The sequence below is a fragment of the Myotis davidii genome, unplaced genomic scaffold (assembly GCF_000327345.1).
Source record: "Myotis davidii unplaced genomic scaffold, ASM32734v1 scaffold393, whole genome shotgun sequence".
NCBI lineage: Eukaryota > Metazoa > Chordata > Mammalia > Chiroptera > Vespertilionidae > Myotis > Myotis davidii.
The window spans coordinates 30,089-43,092 of record NW_006285913.1 but is presented as its reverse complement, the minus strand read 5'-3'; the positions used below and the strand labels follow the sequence as shown (position 1 = coordinate 43,092).

The following is a 13,004-nucleotide window of genomic DNA, read 5'->3' as shown; positions in this document are numbered from 1 at the left end:
GAACGCAAGTTGTGGTTTAACTCCAATGCCAGGGCTTTCATTATTAGCTTTACAACTAGTAAGAGGAATCCACATCGAAGTATGACCATTAATAGATTGAATACTCCTCTCGTTGTCTACGGCCATACCACCCTGAACGCGCCCGATCTCGTCTGAATACTCCTCTCCTAGAATATTTGAAGATTGATTTTTCAGGAAGACTTCTTTGTATGTCTTGTGTATATTCAGGACCAGAAGCTTGCTGAACTAGTGCAAATATTCTAATTAATGCAGAGTTTTAAGGAATAAACAAATAAACAAACATTGAAACAAGCTCCACATTTTATTTCCCGTACTGAACTAAATGTAGTGGTCTTTCTGTCTAATTTTGCATAAATGTGCTTCTTGATTGTAGGCCAGTAATTCCATTTTTAAAATTTCAAATGCAGCGGTACTCAAAGTTTTGTTGTTTCTTCAATGCTCCAAGCTGACTAGTTTAGAAAATATAGCACAGCTGAAATTAGCAGTGACTTTCTTATTTTGCCTCCCAAAATGGTAAGTCTCTGTCAATTCAAGGAAACCTTATTGTTTAGTTTAGAAATGATTGCATTTGGAAGTTTTGAAAGATTAATTTTTATTCAATTTTGAAATAGTCTGCTGACAAGTGAGGCTCTTTAGTGGCAATAATTTCACGGGGAAATAATTTACACTGGACAAGATTAATTCCTTTGCTATTCCTGTTGCTGGCAACCTCTCTATAAGAAATCTTATACTTCTGGGCAATTCCATGTGATTCATTTCCTTGTTAAAAGGTTAAAAATATCACTGCATAAAGTGTAAGGGAAAAAGAGCCACTTAACCAAAAATATTAGTTAAGAAATTTATATTAATCAAAAACTTTTAAAATCAATGGGAGTTTTACACACACACACACACACACACACACACAGGTATGTTTATGCTTTTTTATTTTTAATTAAATTTTGGGTAGAGTCAGTATTCTAAGATTTAACTTTAAATATCTTATTTATTACACTAATATTTCATAATTTAATTGCAGCTATAAGAGAATGTGAATACACATGGAGATGACAATTTCAATTATTTACTCACATATGTTAATATACATTTCTGCCTCTCATACATAAGTATGTGTGTATTTACCTTTGTGTTTATATATTAATAACATATCAGTTTGAGTTTAGCTTCACAAAGAACATATACAAAATGTTTTAAGAACAGAAAACAGTTTAAATTAGAAATTCCTTTCCCTGCTTCACAGAGTCATCAAATGCTTGCTATTTATTAGGAGAGCAGAAGAATGATTTTTATTCATTCTTGCTCTGATGAAAGATAGTTTCTTGCATATATGGTTATATTTGGTGATATCTAATACATCTATATATATAAAAGCCAAGTGACCAGAATGACCAGAATAATTGGAATGACCGGCTGTTATGTCATGCACTGTGGCCGGCCAACCTCCCACGGCCCCTCCCCCTGGCCAGCTGGCCCCCATCGGCCCTGATCGGGGCAGGCCAGGGGACCCCACCTGTGCACAAACTCATGCACTGGGCCTGTAGTTTACTAATAATAAGATTAAATGTGGAGAAACTGAGTTATAAATTATGTGAAAAGTACATTTACTTGTTTCTACAGCTCTGGAGAGCATGGAAGGATATTATTATAGAGACAATGTTTCAGTGGAAGAATTTCAAGCCCAAATAAATGCAGCCTCCTTGGAAAAGGTCAAACAATACAATCAGAAGCTCAGGTACGTAATTATTCAATGGTGGTGAAGGACTGGGTGGCATGGGAACTAGGTGGAGGAGGGAAATGGGGGAAAGAGGGGACATTTGTAATACTCTCAACAGTAAAGATAAAAAAAGTTTCTGTTTCTGTATTTTGACAGGGACAGATAGTGTTTTTGCCCTCTTAAATTATTCATTATATTAGATGATTCATGATATTTCTTTTGATATAAAGTTCTCTATTTAGGGTTTACTATTTCAAATATTCTAATGGGTACTAATTTTCTAAATAAAATAAAAAACCTGTTTGTAAATTTTCATGCTATGCTTTTAATTTCTGTTGAAGATCTAGGGATTAAATATTTAGTAGACCATTTTCCGGGGGAAAAGCATTGATGTTTATAGTGATGTCCCTAGGACAGTGATGGAGAACCTATGACACGAGTGTCAGAGGTGACACATGAACTCATTTTTTTGGTTGATTTTTCTTTGTTAAATGGCATTCAAATATATTAAATGTATAAAATAAATATCAAAAATATAAATCTTTGTTTTACTATGGTTGCAAATATCAAAAAATTTCTATATGTGACATGGCACCAGAGTTAAGTTAGGGTTTTCCAAAATGCTGACACGTCGAACTCAAAAGGTTTGCCATCACTGCCCTAGGAGGTTCAGTGGGTTGAGGGTAAAATAGTTTTGTTATGTACCATTAAGCAGCTGGCACCCTCACAAAGAAAGAAGCATATGTTTAACATGGAAGATATGAAGAAACATGTACTTGGTATCGGAAAAATATCTACTTTCAAACACATCTGATGTTAATGTTTGCATTTTAATATGTTGTTTTTCTTTCTAAAAGTGTTACTGGTACAGTGATCAGTGGCAGAGAAAATTAACCACAATGTGTTATAATTTAGCAGCTTTAACTTCCCTCTTATAAGTGACTTAGAGGCCCAATGCATGGAAATTCGTGCAAGAGTAGGCCTTCCTTCTCCCAGCTGCTGGCACTGGCTTCCCGCTGGCAGGCAGGCACCCAGGACCCAGACTTCGCTCTGGCCCCAGCTTCGTCCGGAAGGGTGTCTGGTCTAATTAGGATATTACCCTTTTATTATTATAGATTCTGCTAACAAATTGCCTTTTAAAAATTGCTGATTACAGCTTTTATTTTTAAGAAAATATATTTTTATTCCACCTTAAGCCCTAATAACTCAAAAACACTATTGAGACAATATTTTGGTTTTGTTCACGATATGGCTAAATGGTGAAGACAATTCCTAAAATTCCTGACAAGGAAGGGGTATTGGTTCCTGTGGTTATGACTGATGTAGGCTTTCTTTCACTAAGAATGCTTTGTCTCCTTACCCCAGCTTTACAAAAAACTATCCCTTTTTCTAGGTTTTTATTTTTACTTTTTTCCAGCATTTATCATCTTCTGAAGCTCTGGCCTCAAAGCCCTCAATATCGTTTTCATTTCTCATTTTCTCCTCTTCCTAAAATGTAGTTGAAGATCCTGATGATTCTGAGGCTGCCCCAATTTTACTGCCTTGTCTAGACTTTGTTACTCAAAGTTTATATATATGGAAAAAATAAAATCAATATTGAAATTTTAAAGTTTGTCTACTGATTAAAAAATACTGACTTTAGAAGCCTTAAGTTCAATCTTATGAAAATCTCAACATTGAATACTGTCTTCACAAAAGAGAAGTTTTGCCTGCATAACTGATAAAATATATTCTTAGGTTATCTTTCAAATAAAGACATGAAATGAAAGCATTTGTGTAGAACAGGTGGGCCTTGAGAGTACGTCCCTGGAGTCCAGTTTGAGAAAATAGTCCTAGACTATTGCTGTGGCTCCTACCTGGTCTTTCTCTAAGAACCAGTGTTGTGTTATTTACTCAGGAATTTGCTGCCAGATAAGAAATTTAAACCTCATCTTACCGTGTCCTTCTCCTGCCCAGAGCATTGGGTGATTTCTTATTGCCCCCTCAGGAGTCATAAGCTCCTTGGTATGGCGGTCCAGGTCTTTGATGACTTGGCCCAAGGTTTCATTGTTCTGCCTGTGCACCAGCCATGCTGCACTTGCCCCATGTCCAGTCATGCCCTGTCCTTCCCTTCTTCTGTGACTTCTCACTTAGCATCTGCCAGCCCTGTGTCTGTTTATAAAACTACTCTTTATATGCTTCTATGTCCAGCTCCAGTAGAGTCTCCTCCATTTTTATTACTGGGCGGGGGTGAGGCCTGGGCATTAGAACTTTTTAGAAGTCCCCTAGGAGGTTCTAATGTGCAGCTAGAATTGAAAACCGGTTCCCATTGTTCCAGGAGTTCTCAAAGGATGATCCCCAGACCAGCAGCCTCAGTATCACCTGCAAACTTGGTAAAAACCTCGTGGTGGCTCTGCCATCTGTGTTGTAACAGGGCTTCCTCATGATAATCACCCACACTCAAATTTCAGAACCACAGCCCTGAGCTAAATGGAAGTCACCTCACCCTTGCACTCTTTCATTTTGCTTCATTTGTGGCTCCTACAGAGTTCAGTGTTTCTCCCTGATGATAAGTTACAGATGTACAGATTTCTCATCTTCTTGAATCTTGTTTTTATAGTTTATGTAATATATATGTAATGTTACAGTTTACATTCAATATTTACAAGCACAATTTACATTCAGTATTATTTTGTATTAGTTTCAGGTGTGCAGCATAGTGGTTAGACAATCATATACTTTACCAAGTGCCTCCCCTGATATTTCCAGTTCTCCCATAGCACCACCCATAGTTATTACAATATTATTGACTATATTCCCTATGCTGTACTCTACATCCCCATGACTGCCTTGTAGCTACTAATCTGTACTTCTCAATCCCTTCACCTTTTCACCCAGTCCCCCAACCCTCCTCCTCTCTGGCAACCATCAGTCTGTTCTCTGTAACTATGAGTCTGGTTCTGTTTTGTTTGTTTGTTTGTATTGTTCTGTAGATTTCACATGTAAGTAAAATTTATTCTTGTATAGCCTCTTTGAAATGAAGGGTAAGTTGATTGGTATTGTCATTGTGCTTATCAGAGTACTTTATGTAAGAAGTTCTCCATACTGTAGAGTTGTTGGAAAGTTTTTACTTAATTAGTTTCTATTGCAAATAATATTGAAAATGGTTAAAGTTCTCATGAGACAATAATACAGCCAGCAGAGACCAACTGGCTGGTCTGACCATGCCAGTTGCCATGGGAATACGGGCCAGGCATTCAGAGCACCTGAGGTGTCCTTGCCACCTGCATCAGAGCCCTGACGCTGGTGGCCAGAAGGCAACCTGGGTTAGTTGTTATCCTCAATAGATAGTGTTAAGCCAGCAGACATGTTTGACACCTATGTCTAAATTATACCCTCCCGTGCCAAGTCAGAGTTCTTGATTGATTGTCCTCTGATTATTAAGAAATAACAGCTTCTGAAAAGGTTACTGAAGGCTTCCCATGATTCCTCTGTATATGTAAATAAGCCAAAGGGGATACTCCTTAACATTTACAGATTGTTGTTAAAATACTAAATCTGACAATAATTAGTCACCGTAAATGAAAAATCACTTGAAATATATAGCTTTGCAACAGTTTTTGTTAAAATCTCAAAAGGCAATCATGTTCCTTACATTTGTTGCTTGTGTGAGAAAGAAAGCTGTCTGGAAGGAAATAAAAAGAGGTTTCCTTCAGATGTCTAACTAAAATTAAAAATCAATATATTGGGCCTCATAAGCTAAAGTAAATAATTTGTGTTTTGCCTCCTTAAACAAAGTTAAAAAGAAAAAAAGGAAATAACAGCGTGTAAAGTATCTAACATAATTTCTAACCAAGAAACTCAGGAGCAAGGGCATTTTTATTCTCTACCTTCACCCTCCTCTGACTATTTTATTCTCTTTTTTCTACCCCAGGCTTTCCTTTTGTTCATTCCCTCTGGACACGAGCCATCATTTCCATTAGCCCTTGTTCTTTCCTGCCTTACATAAATGTACTTTACCATTACCAAACTCTTTCATTTTAATGCATCCTGGTTATGGCCAAAAGCACCACTGCATGGTGACCGGTGAGATAAAATGTAATGTCAGTGTGAACATTATGCCCTGTATGAAAGTACTCCTTTCAATTAGAGGGTTCTAGATCATTTTTAAGTATCATTTTTATTATAAAGTCAACAGTAAAATAAAGCAGAAAAATCAAAAGGAAACAAGTTGTACATTAGTTACTGAAGCCATTTATCATTTTTGTGATGTGTCAGCTTCAGACTGAAACTTTTTAGGGTTTATGTTTCAGGGTATCTAAATGTAAATTCATCATCCTTTCAGAAGGAGGACAAGAAAATTACTCAAAGCATATATTCTCTCAAGCTGTACCTTCGTGGATATGGATTGGCACATTGTCTTTAAAAGAAAGTTTTTAAAGGGCCAAACTATATTTGATATAAGTAGGAAAATGATAGAGATTTTATTTGTGTTCACAAGGAATGCTACCCAAATACTAATCTCAGAGTCATATATTTTGAACGATTTTTTCAACTGAAAAAAATGTCTGGTTGGAAGCTTTGGCTATTCCCATGATAGCACCTCCATGAAATGTGCCATTTCTCTGTATTCTGAAGCGGGGCAGGGATGTCATGAATGCATTCTCCTGGTGTGAGATAGATGTGAAGGATGGTGTGGGCTGCCATTTCTTGTTTTTAAGTACAACTAGGAGTAATATGAGGACATGAAGGACCTCAGCCTTCACACCTCTTCTCCAGTCCTAGCCCCTGTCTCCATCCCCACGTCCTTCTTCCCTCAGAGCCTTCAACTCATAAAACACTGTTTCTCTTTCCTTGTTTAGATAACAAATGGTGTTTCCAAGCTTGAAATGGAAAATTTTGGTTGTTCTATTGATGAGCAGCTGTGGAAACTACCTTAACTCAACAAGAGTATGGATTTAATAAATCTGGGAGAGAAAGAATGAGAGAGAGAGGGAGAGAGAGAGAGAAAGAGAGAGAGAGAGAGAGAGAGAGAGAGAGAGAGAGAGAGAGAGAGAGAGAGAGAGAGAGAGAGAGAGAGAGAGAGAGAGAGAGAGAGAGAGAGAGAGAGAGAGAGAGAGAGAGAGAGAGAGAGAGAGAATTACTCAGAATATAAATAATTCCTTTTCCTTCAGTTGTTTTTCTTAGTAAATCTGTGGCTTTAGAGTTATTAAATGATGGGGTTTCTTTTTAAATTAACTGGAAACATTCCAGATGCATATTTATCTCCTCAATAGCAGTTTTATATTTATTTTTTAGTTTGTCTTTCAGGTGGATTCTATGTTTCTATACCTTACGATGCATCCATATTTCTGTTGCTCTAAGACAAGCTGTGAACTAAATGTGTACAGCCAGTTTCTTTCTGTTTTCGGAGTTGTAAATTTCGTTTTATATGAGAAGTGATTGTTTAATAGCCGGAGAAATTAACTAAATTTACAAAGGATTTGAATTAATTTATAATGGCTGAATGTTTTCTACACTTCTTTCCTATATATGAAATACATAAAGGCTCTGATATTCACAGTGTGTAAATTATACTTAAGTGCCAAATCCTCACACAATGTAATCGTAAAGGTATTGCTGGATATTTACATTTACTTCCCCAATCTTGTATTCCCACCAAGTACCAGGGACAGCTCTTCACATTGAGGGCCTCCCAGTAGACAAGATTGTTACCTTCCAAGAAAATTTTGCCTATGGGTTATGATAAACAACAAACAACGTTTTTAATAACAATTTGTAGCAATGTGTGGAAAAAATAATGTAGGAAATGTGTAAGTTGCTACACATGTGTATAAGAAGGGAATCTGTCTTAATTGGAGGCAGGATGGAGTGATGGTTGAAGGTTAAAGGAGTGAATTATTTGAGAAAGTATGATCTTTGTGCAGCGATCTTCTGAAAGAGGAGTTGAAGCTACAGTGTTCAGGGGAGAGGGAATAGGAGATAAAAGTGGGGCGAGGGGTATGTTTTAGCAGAGACAATAGCATGGATGAAAATCCTACAGGGGGAGGAGAAATAATAAAGTGGTGTGAGGTTGGAATTCAAAAGGAAGAGGGGCATGAAACAGGTGTGCACATAGAATCAGCATGTCCACCTGGACCTCCTTTGCTGTCAGTTCTTCTTCAGCTTCTTTGAACCCAGCTATCATTCAGGGCATGTGCTTCAGATCCATTTCTATTTGGTGAAAGAGTATAATTATTTAAGACCCATCTCAAATTTATCTTTCTGCAGGAAGCCTTCAGAAGTTATTACAGTCTCAGCTGGAATTAATCACTTTCTTCTTTAAAACTTAATAACCTCTTGAATGTCATTTGTTTTAGTCTGACTTGTGAGTTATTTATCTGCCTTACTCAATGCATAGGAGGGCAACTATGTCCTGGTCAGCTCTGTGCTTGGTATGTAGTAAGTGCCATAAAAATTGTTGAATTGAATTGGAGATCAGATTAATTTTAGTGTAATAGCCTTCCTTTTTGTGCTATTATTATTTTATTGAACTTATTCTAGCATCCAGTCTACTTTTTATATCCAGAAAACTCTAGGCCATTTGAAGGGCACAGATGCTGGCTCTGTTGGAGACCGCTCTCCAGAAAACTCATCAGCATAGCCAAGGTTCATAAATTTCACATGAGACAAGAGCAGGTAAACTTGAAAATATAGTGACACTCTTAAGAACAACCTATCTTTTCTTTATTTGAAAATCACTATAATTCTATTAAATGTTGTCACTACTACTTTTTGAGCATATGATCTAGCAGCATTTACATGTATACATGTAACCTTATTTCATTTATCTGCACTCTGCTCATTCTTATCTGCATGCAGACTAATTCATTTGCCCTTGAGGAGTTGTAATTATATCTAATATTTACTTCTACATTAATGGAATTTTTAATACAATCTTTAGATAAGAGCAGCAAATGAGATTTGAATTACTTATCTCAGTGTTTTCACATGCTATGATAAGTCTTTTTTTTTTTTAAATTTAAATCTTTATTGTTCAGATTATTACATTTCTTCCTCTTTTATACCCCAGTAAAATCATCTTCAAAGTTCCCGCCCCACCCCCGCCCTCACTCTCCAGAAAACTCATCAGCATAGCCAAGGTTCATAAATTTCACATGAGACAAGAGCAGGTAAACTTGAAAATATAGTGACACTCTTAAGAACAACCTATCTTTTCTTTATTTGAAAATCACTATAATTCTATTAAATGTTGTCACTACTACTTTTTGAGCATATGATCTAGCAGCATTTACATGTATACATGTAACCTTATTTCATTTATCTGCACTCTGCTCATTCTTATCTGCATGCAGACTAATTCATTTGCCCTTGAGGAGTTGTAATTATATCTAATATTTACTTCTACATTAATGGAATTTTTAATACAATCTTTAGATAAGAGCAGCAAATGAGATTTGAATTACTTATCTCAGTGTTTTCACATGCTATGATAAGTCTTTTATTGTGATAATATTTATCAAGGTAGAATAGATACCCTGGCTGACAAGCAGAAGCAGACACTAGTAAAATCATCTTCAAAAAGACACCTTTGAATGACTTCTGCCCCTAAGCTAAGAAAAGCTGTTGTTTTCACCAAAGCAAAGGGAAGATCAAAGAACTTTGTGCCCAGAATTTCCTTTGGAATAAATGAGAGCTGAAAATATTCGAGATAAAATAAGACTAACCTGAAGATTCAGTTAAGGAAATATACTCTGTGAGGAAAAATTGTCAGTGCTTACAGAAGCAGGATTTATTTTTATTTGTAACTGCTGAGTTTTTTAGCCTGTCACAAGGATAGTCAGCTTTTAAAAAATGTATTCAAGGCATTCTGGTCAAGTTCTTTGAGTGTCATTTTTTCCCTACTGCTTTTGTTTAGTTCCTTTTGCTGACATTTCAGACTTCTGTTTGGTGGATGGACCACAGAAGGTGAATGAATGATTATACATTATCCTCTCAAAGCTTTGCCCCTGTACCAATCAGGAAATTTAGCTCGGGCCCAGAACTTCTGATTTAAAACACATAATTGTAACTTAGAAGAAATTAATATGGACTTATTAAAAGTCATTATTTGTGGGAAGAATAGAGTGTTATGTTTTGAATATTAGCTGTCTAATTACATGGACCTTACAACTTCAATGGTGGACAAAATTCTTTTATATAGATCCAAGTTTGTGAGATTCTGTCAGTCATTTAGAAGAAAATGAAACATCTTTGCTTGTGCTTTTGGTAATTTTAGCCAGACTGACTCTAATTTCAGCTGCTTTGGCCAATTCCCACCCATCTTTCCTGGCATACCTCAAAATCCATCCTCCATGAGGTCTTCTTTCCTCCCATAAGTTAGTCTTTTTCTTTATATTCCTTTCTATGCCTACATTATAGACTTCCTCACATCATGCTTTATATTCATTTGATGAATATCTGGTTTTCCTTTTTGACTTGTCTTTTTCTTTTTTATTTACCCATTGTGGACAAGGTATCTACTAACAGATGATTAATGAATGTTTGTTTGTATGTATATAAATGCCCAAAAGTTGGGGCAACTAGATGAGAAAAGAAATGGTGGTGGATTCCTGAGTGACGTGGTGACTTTAACAGAATAACATTCATGGAGAACAGTATGGACTCTACTGTCACTGCTGACAGGTCTTCCTTTTAGAAATAGTCTTTATGTTTCAACAATATTTATTGTGTAATTTAAAATATATTTTTATTGCTTTCAGAGAGGAAGGGAGAAGGGGAGACAGAAACATCAATGATGAGAGATAATCATTGATTGGCTTCCTCCTGGAAGCCCTCTACTGGGGATTGCTTCTGCAACCTGGGCATGTGCCCTGACCAGGAATTAAACCATGACCTCTTGGTTCATAGGTCGGTGCTCAACCACTGAGCCATGCCGGCCCGGCAATTGTGTAATTTATGCAAGTACAGGACTGTGTACAGCATTGGGATGCAGAGATGAATCAGACAGTATGACTTTGACAATCTTAAAGGAAAGGAAGAGGAATTGCAGTATACAGGTTATTTTGAAACAATCTACTAAACACTATGGTAGAGGCAACAGGATGCCCAGGGAGTGCAGAAGAGACTTAGGAAGGACCTAGGAGTTTAGCATGGGCAGTTCTGACAGATGACTGCCAGTAGGCTAGTTGAAGGAAGGGAGAGAGGCTCCTTCAGGGAGAGGGAACAATATGAGCAAAGATATTGCAGAACCATGATGGAGGGGTAGAAAGGAAGCAGGAGGGGTAGGCAGGAGCAGACCAAGGGGTCCTTGGGATACCATTTCAGGAACTTATCCTTATGCCTATAAGAGAGGTGATTGGCTTGTGAGTTTTAAGTGGTGCAAGGGGCAGGGTCATGCATTTTAAATTGAGCATCCTGGTGGTACCATTGAGGACAAATTAAGGATGAAACTAAGAGCAGAGTCAGAGAGACTAGTTAGGAAGTTATTGAAACAAAAGGAAATGGAGAGGAAAGTATCAATTTTAGAAATATTTAGGAGGTAGGAAAATAAAAGTCTTGTTAGAATACATAGTGTGTTGAGAGGGAGACAGACACATTGGATTGGGGGCCTGGATCATTATCTGATGTAATGGCAAAACCAGAGAAGTTCCTTGGGGATTGGGAGTGTCAGGATACTGAATTGAATTGGATTTGAGATGTGGGATTGCTATCTAAGAGGCTCTATCCAGTAGGCTGGGTTCACTAACAGGGATGTAATAGTTAAAACCAAGATAATGCCTGAGAGTTTCCAGACGATAGCACCTCACACACACAGAGGTTCAGCGAATTGCTCAAAGGCAGGCAGCTGGCTCCACGGGAGCCAAGACTCACGCTAGGTATTTTCAGCTCCGAAGCATATGTTTTTATACCAGTACTCCATTTCTTCTCCCAACACGTGAACAATCACAGGATTATATACATGGCTTGGGAAGTGATTTAATGCTGTTGTAATTATTTACAAGCATTAAAAACAACACAAATATGTGAAATCTTTGGGGGGGGGGGGAATGAGAATTTCCAAGTGTTTTAAAGGGCAAAGAAGCATCCTGATTTGTTGTTGTTTTTTTGTTTGTTTTTTTTATGAAAAGATTTTGTTTCATAGCTGTAGAACTAGAAGAGATGAAAGAGACCAAAGTGGAAGAAAAAGGCAAAAGAGACTGAAATCATTGTAATCATATTATTAATTAATTGAAAGCATCTCTAGAGTCTGACTGTGAATCAGTCTCACTGATGTATGCGCCTCATAGATGATTCCACACTCTCAGGAAGGGGAATTCATCTGCATATATTTTAAATACCATCAAAATGCGTTATCAGCCATGTTCCTCACCTAACATTTCAATCAAGTGTTGCAATATACACTATGTAATCCTATATAATAAAAAGCTAATATGCAAATTGACCGAATGGCAGAACAACTGGTTGCTGTGACGTGCACTGACCACCAGGAGGCAGATGCTCAATGCAGGAGCTGCCCCCTGGTTGTCAGTGCGCTTCCATGGTGGGGGTGAGGGGGGGAGCGCCGCTCAGCCAGAAGCCAGGCTCAAGGCTGGCCAGTGCAATGGCAGTGGCGGGATCCTCTCCTGCTTCCACCAACTAGCTGCATGACTTGGGGCAAGTTCTTAATATCTCTGAGCCTTGATGTCCTTACTTGTCCATTGAGGCTAGTGTTGCTTTTGAGGTTGCTATGAGTAGTAGCCAAGAGGAGGTTTGTGCAGATCTCTATGTTCGCCAAATGTAAAGAGTAGCAAAGGCTTGTTTCTGAAGGTGGGTTCCATGGGGTTCCTGCAAAGAAGCTCATTGGAGAATAAAGTTAGTGTGAAGGGCTTCTCCAAGGAGCTCGGTGCTGGGCCAGCTGACCTCACTCCCCAGTGGGGAAACCATAGAGGGCACTTGCATGAAACAACTATGCAAATGGAACTGGAAGAGCACTGAGATGCTCAGGAGAATAGCCCAGATTTCATACCAGAAAACTGTAAGGATAGAAGTGATTGTGGAGAACTATCCAGAACTAGCCTAGCTGTGCTTCAGTCCTCGGTGTAGTCCAGGGGTGGGCAACCCCTGGCATGCGTGCCAAACATGGCACGCCAGTAACTTTTGCTGGCACGCGAAACCCTCTCTTATAATCTTCCATTTACAATTTTTTTCTTAATATCAACTTTTTTATTTTTCAGATAAATTCAGTGTAGGTGCATCTTAGATAAATAAATAATTTTACATCTTAAAGACCATAGACATGGATTGACGC

The 13,004-nt window shown here is 37.7% G+C and overlaps 1 protein-coding gene across 1 annotated transcript in view; it reads left to right on the top strand.

The window, feature by feature from the left end:
- Positions 1-13,004, top strand: part of PREX2 (phosphatidylinositol-3,4,5-trisphosphate-dependent Rac exchange factor 2) — a 156,467-nt gene that overhangs the window by 113,853 nt on the left and 29,610 nt on the right. Inside the window, 1 exon segment of the mRNA XM_006756922.1 lies at positions 1,639-1,753. Coding sequence (XP_006756985.1) covers positions 1,639-1,753 — 115 coding nt within the window.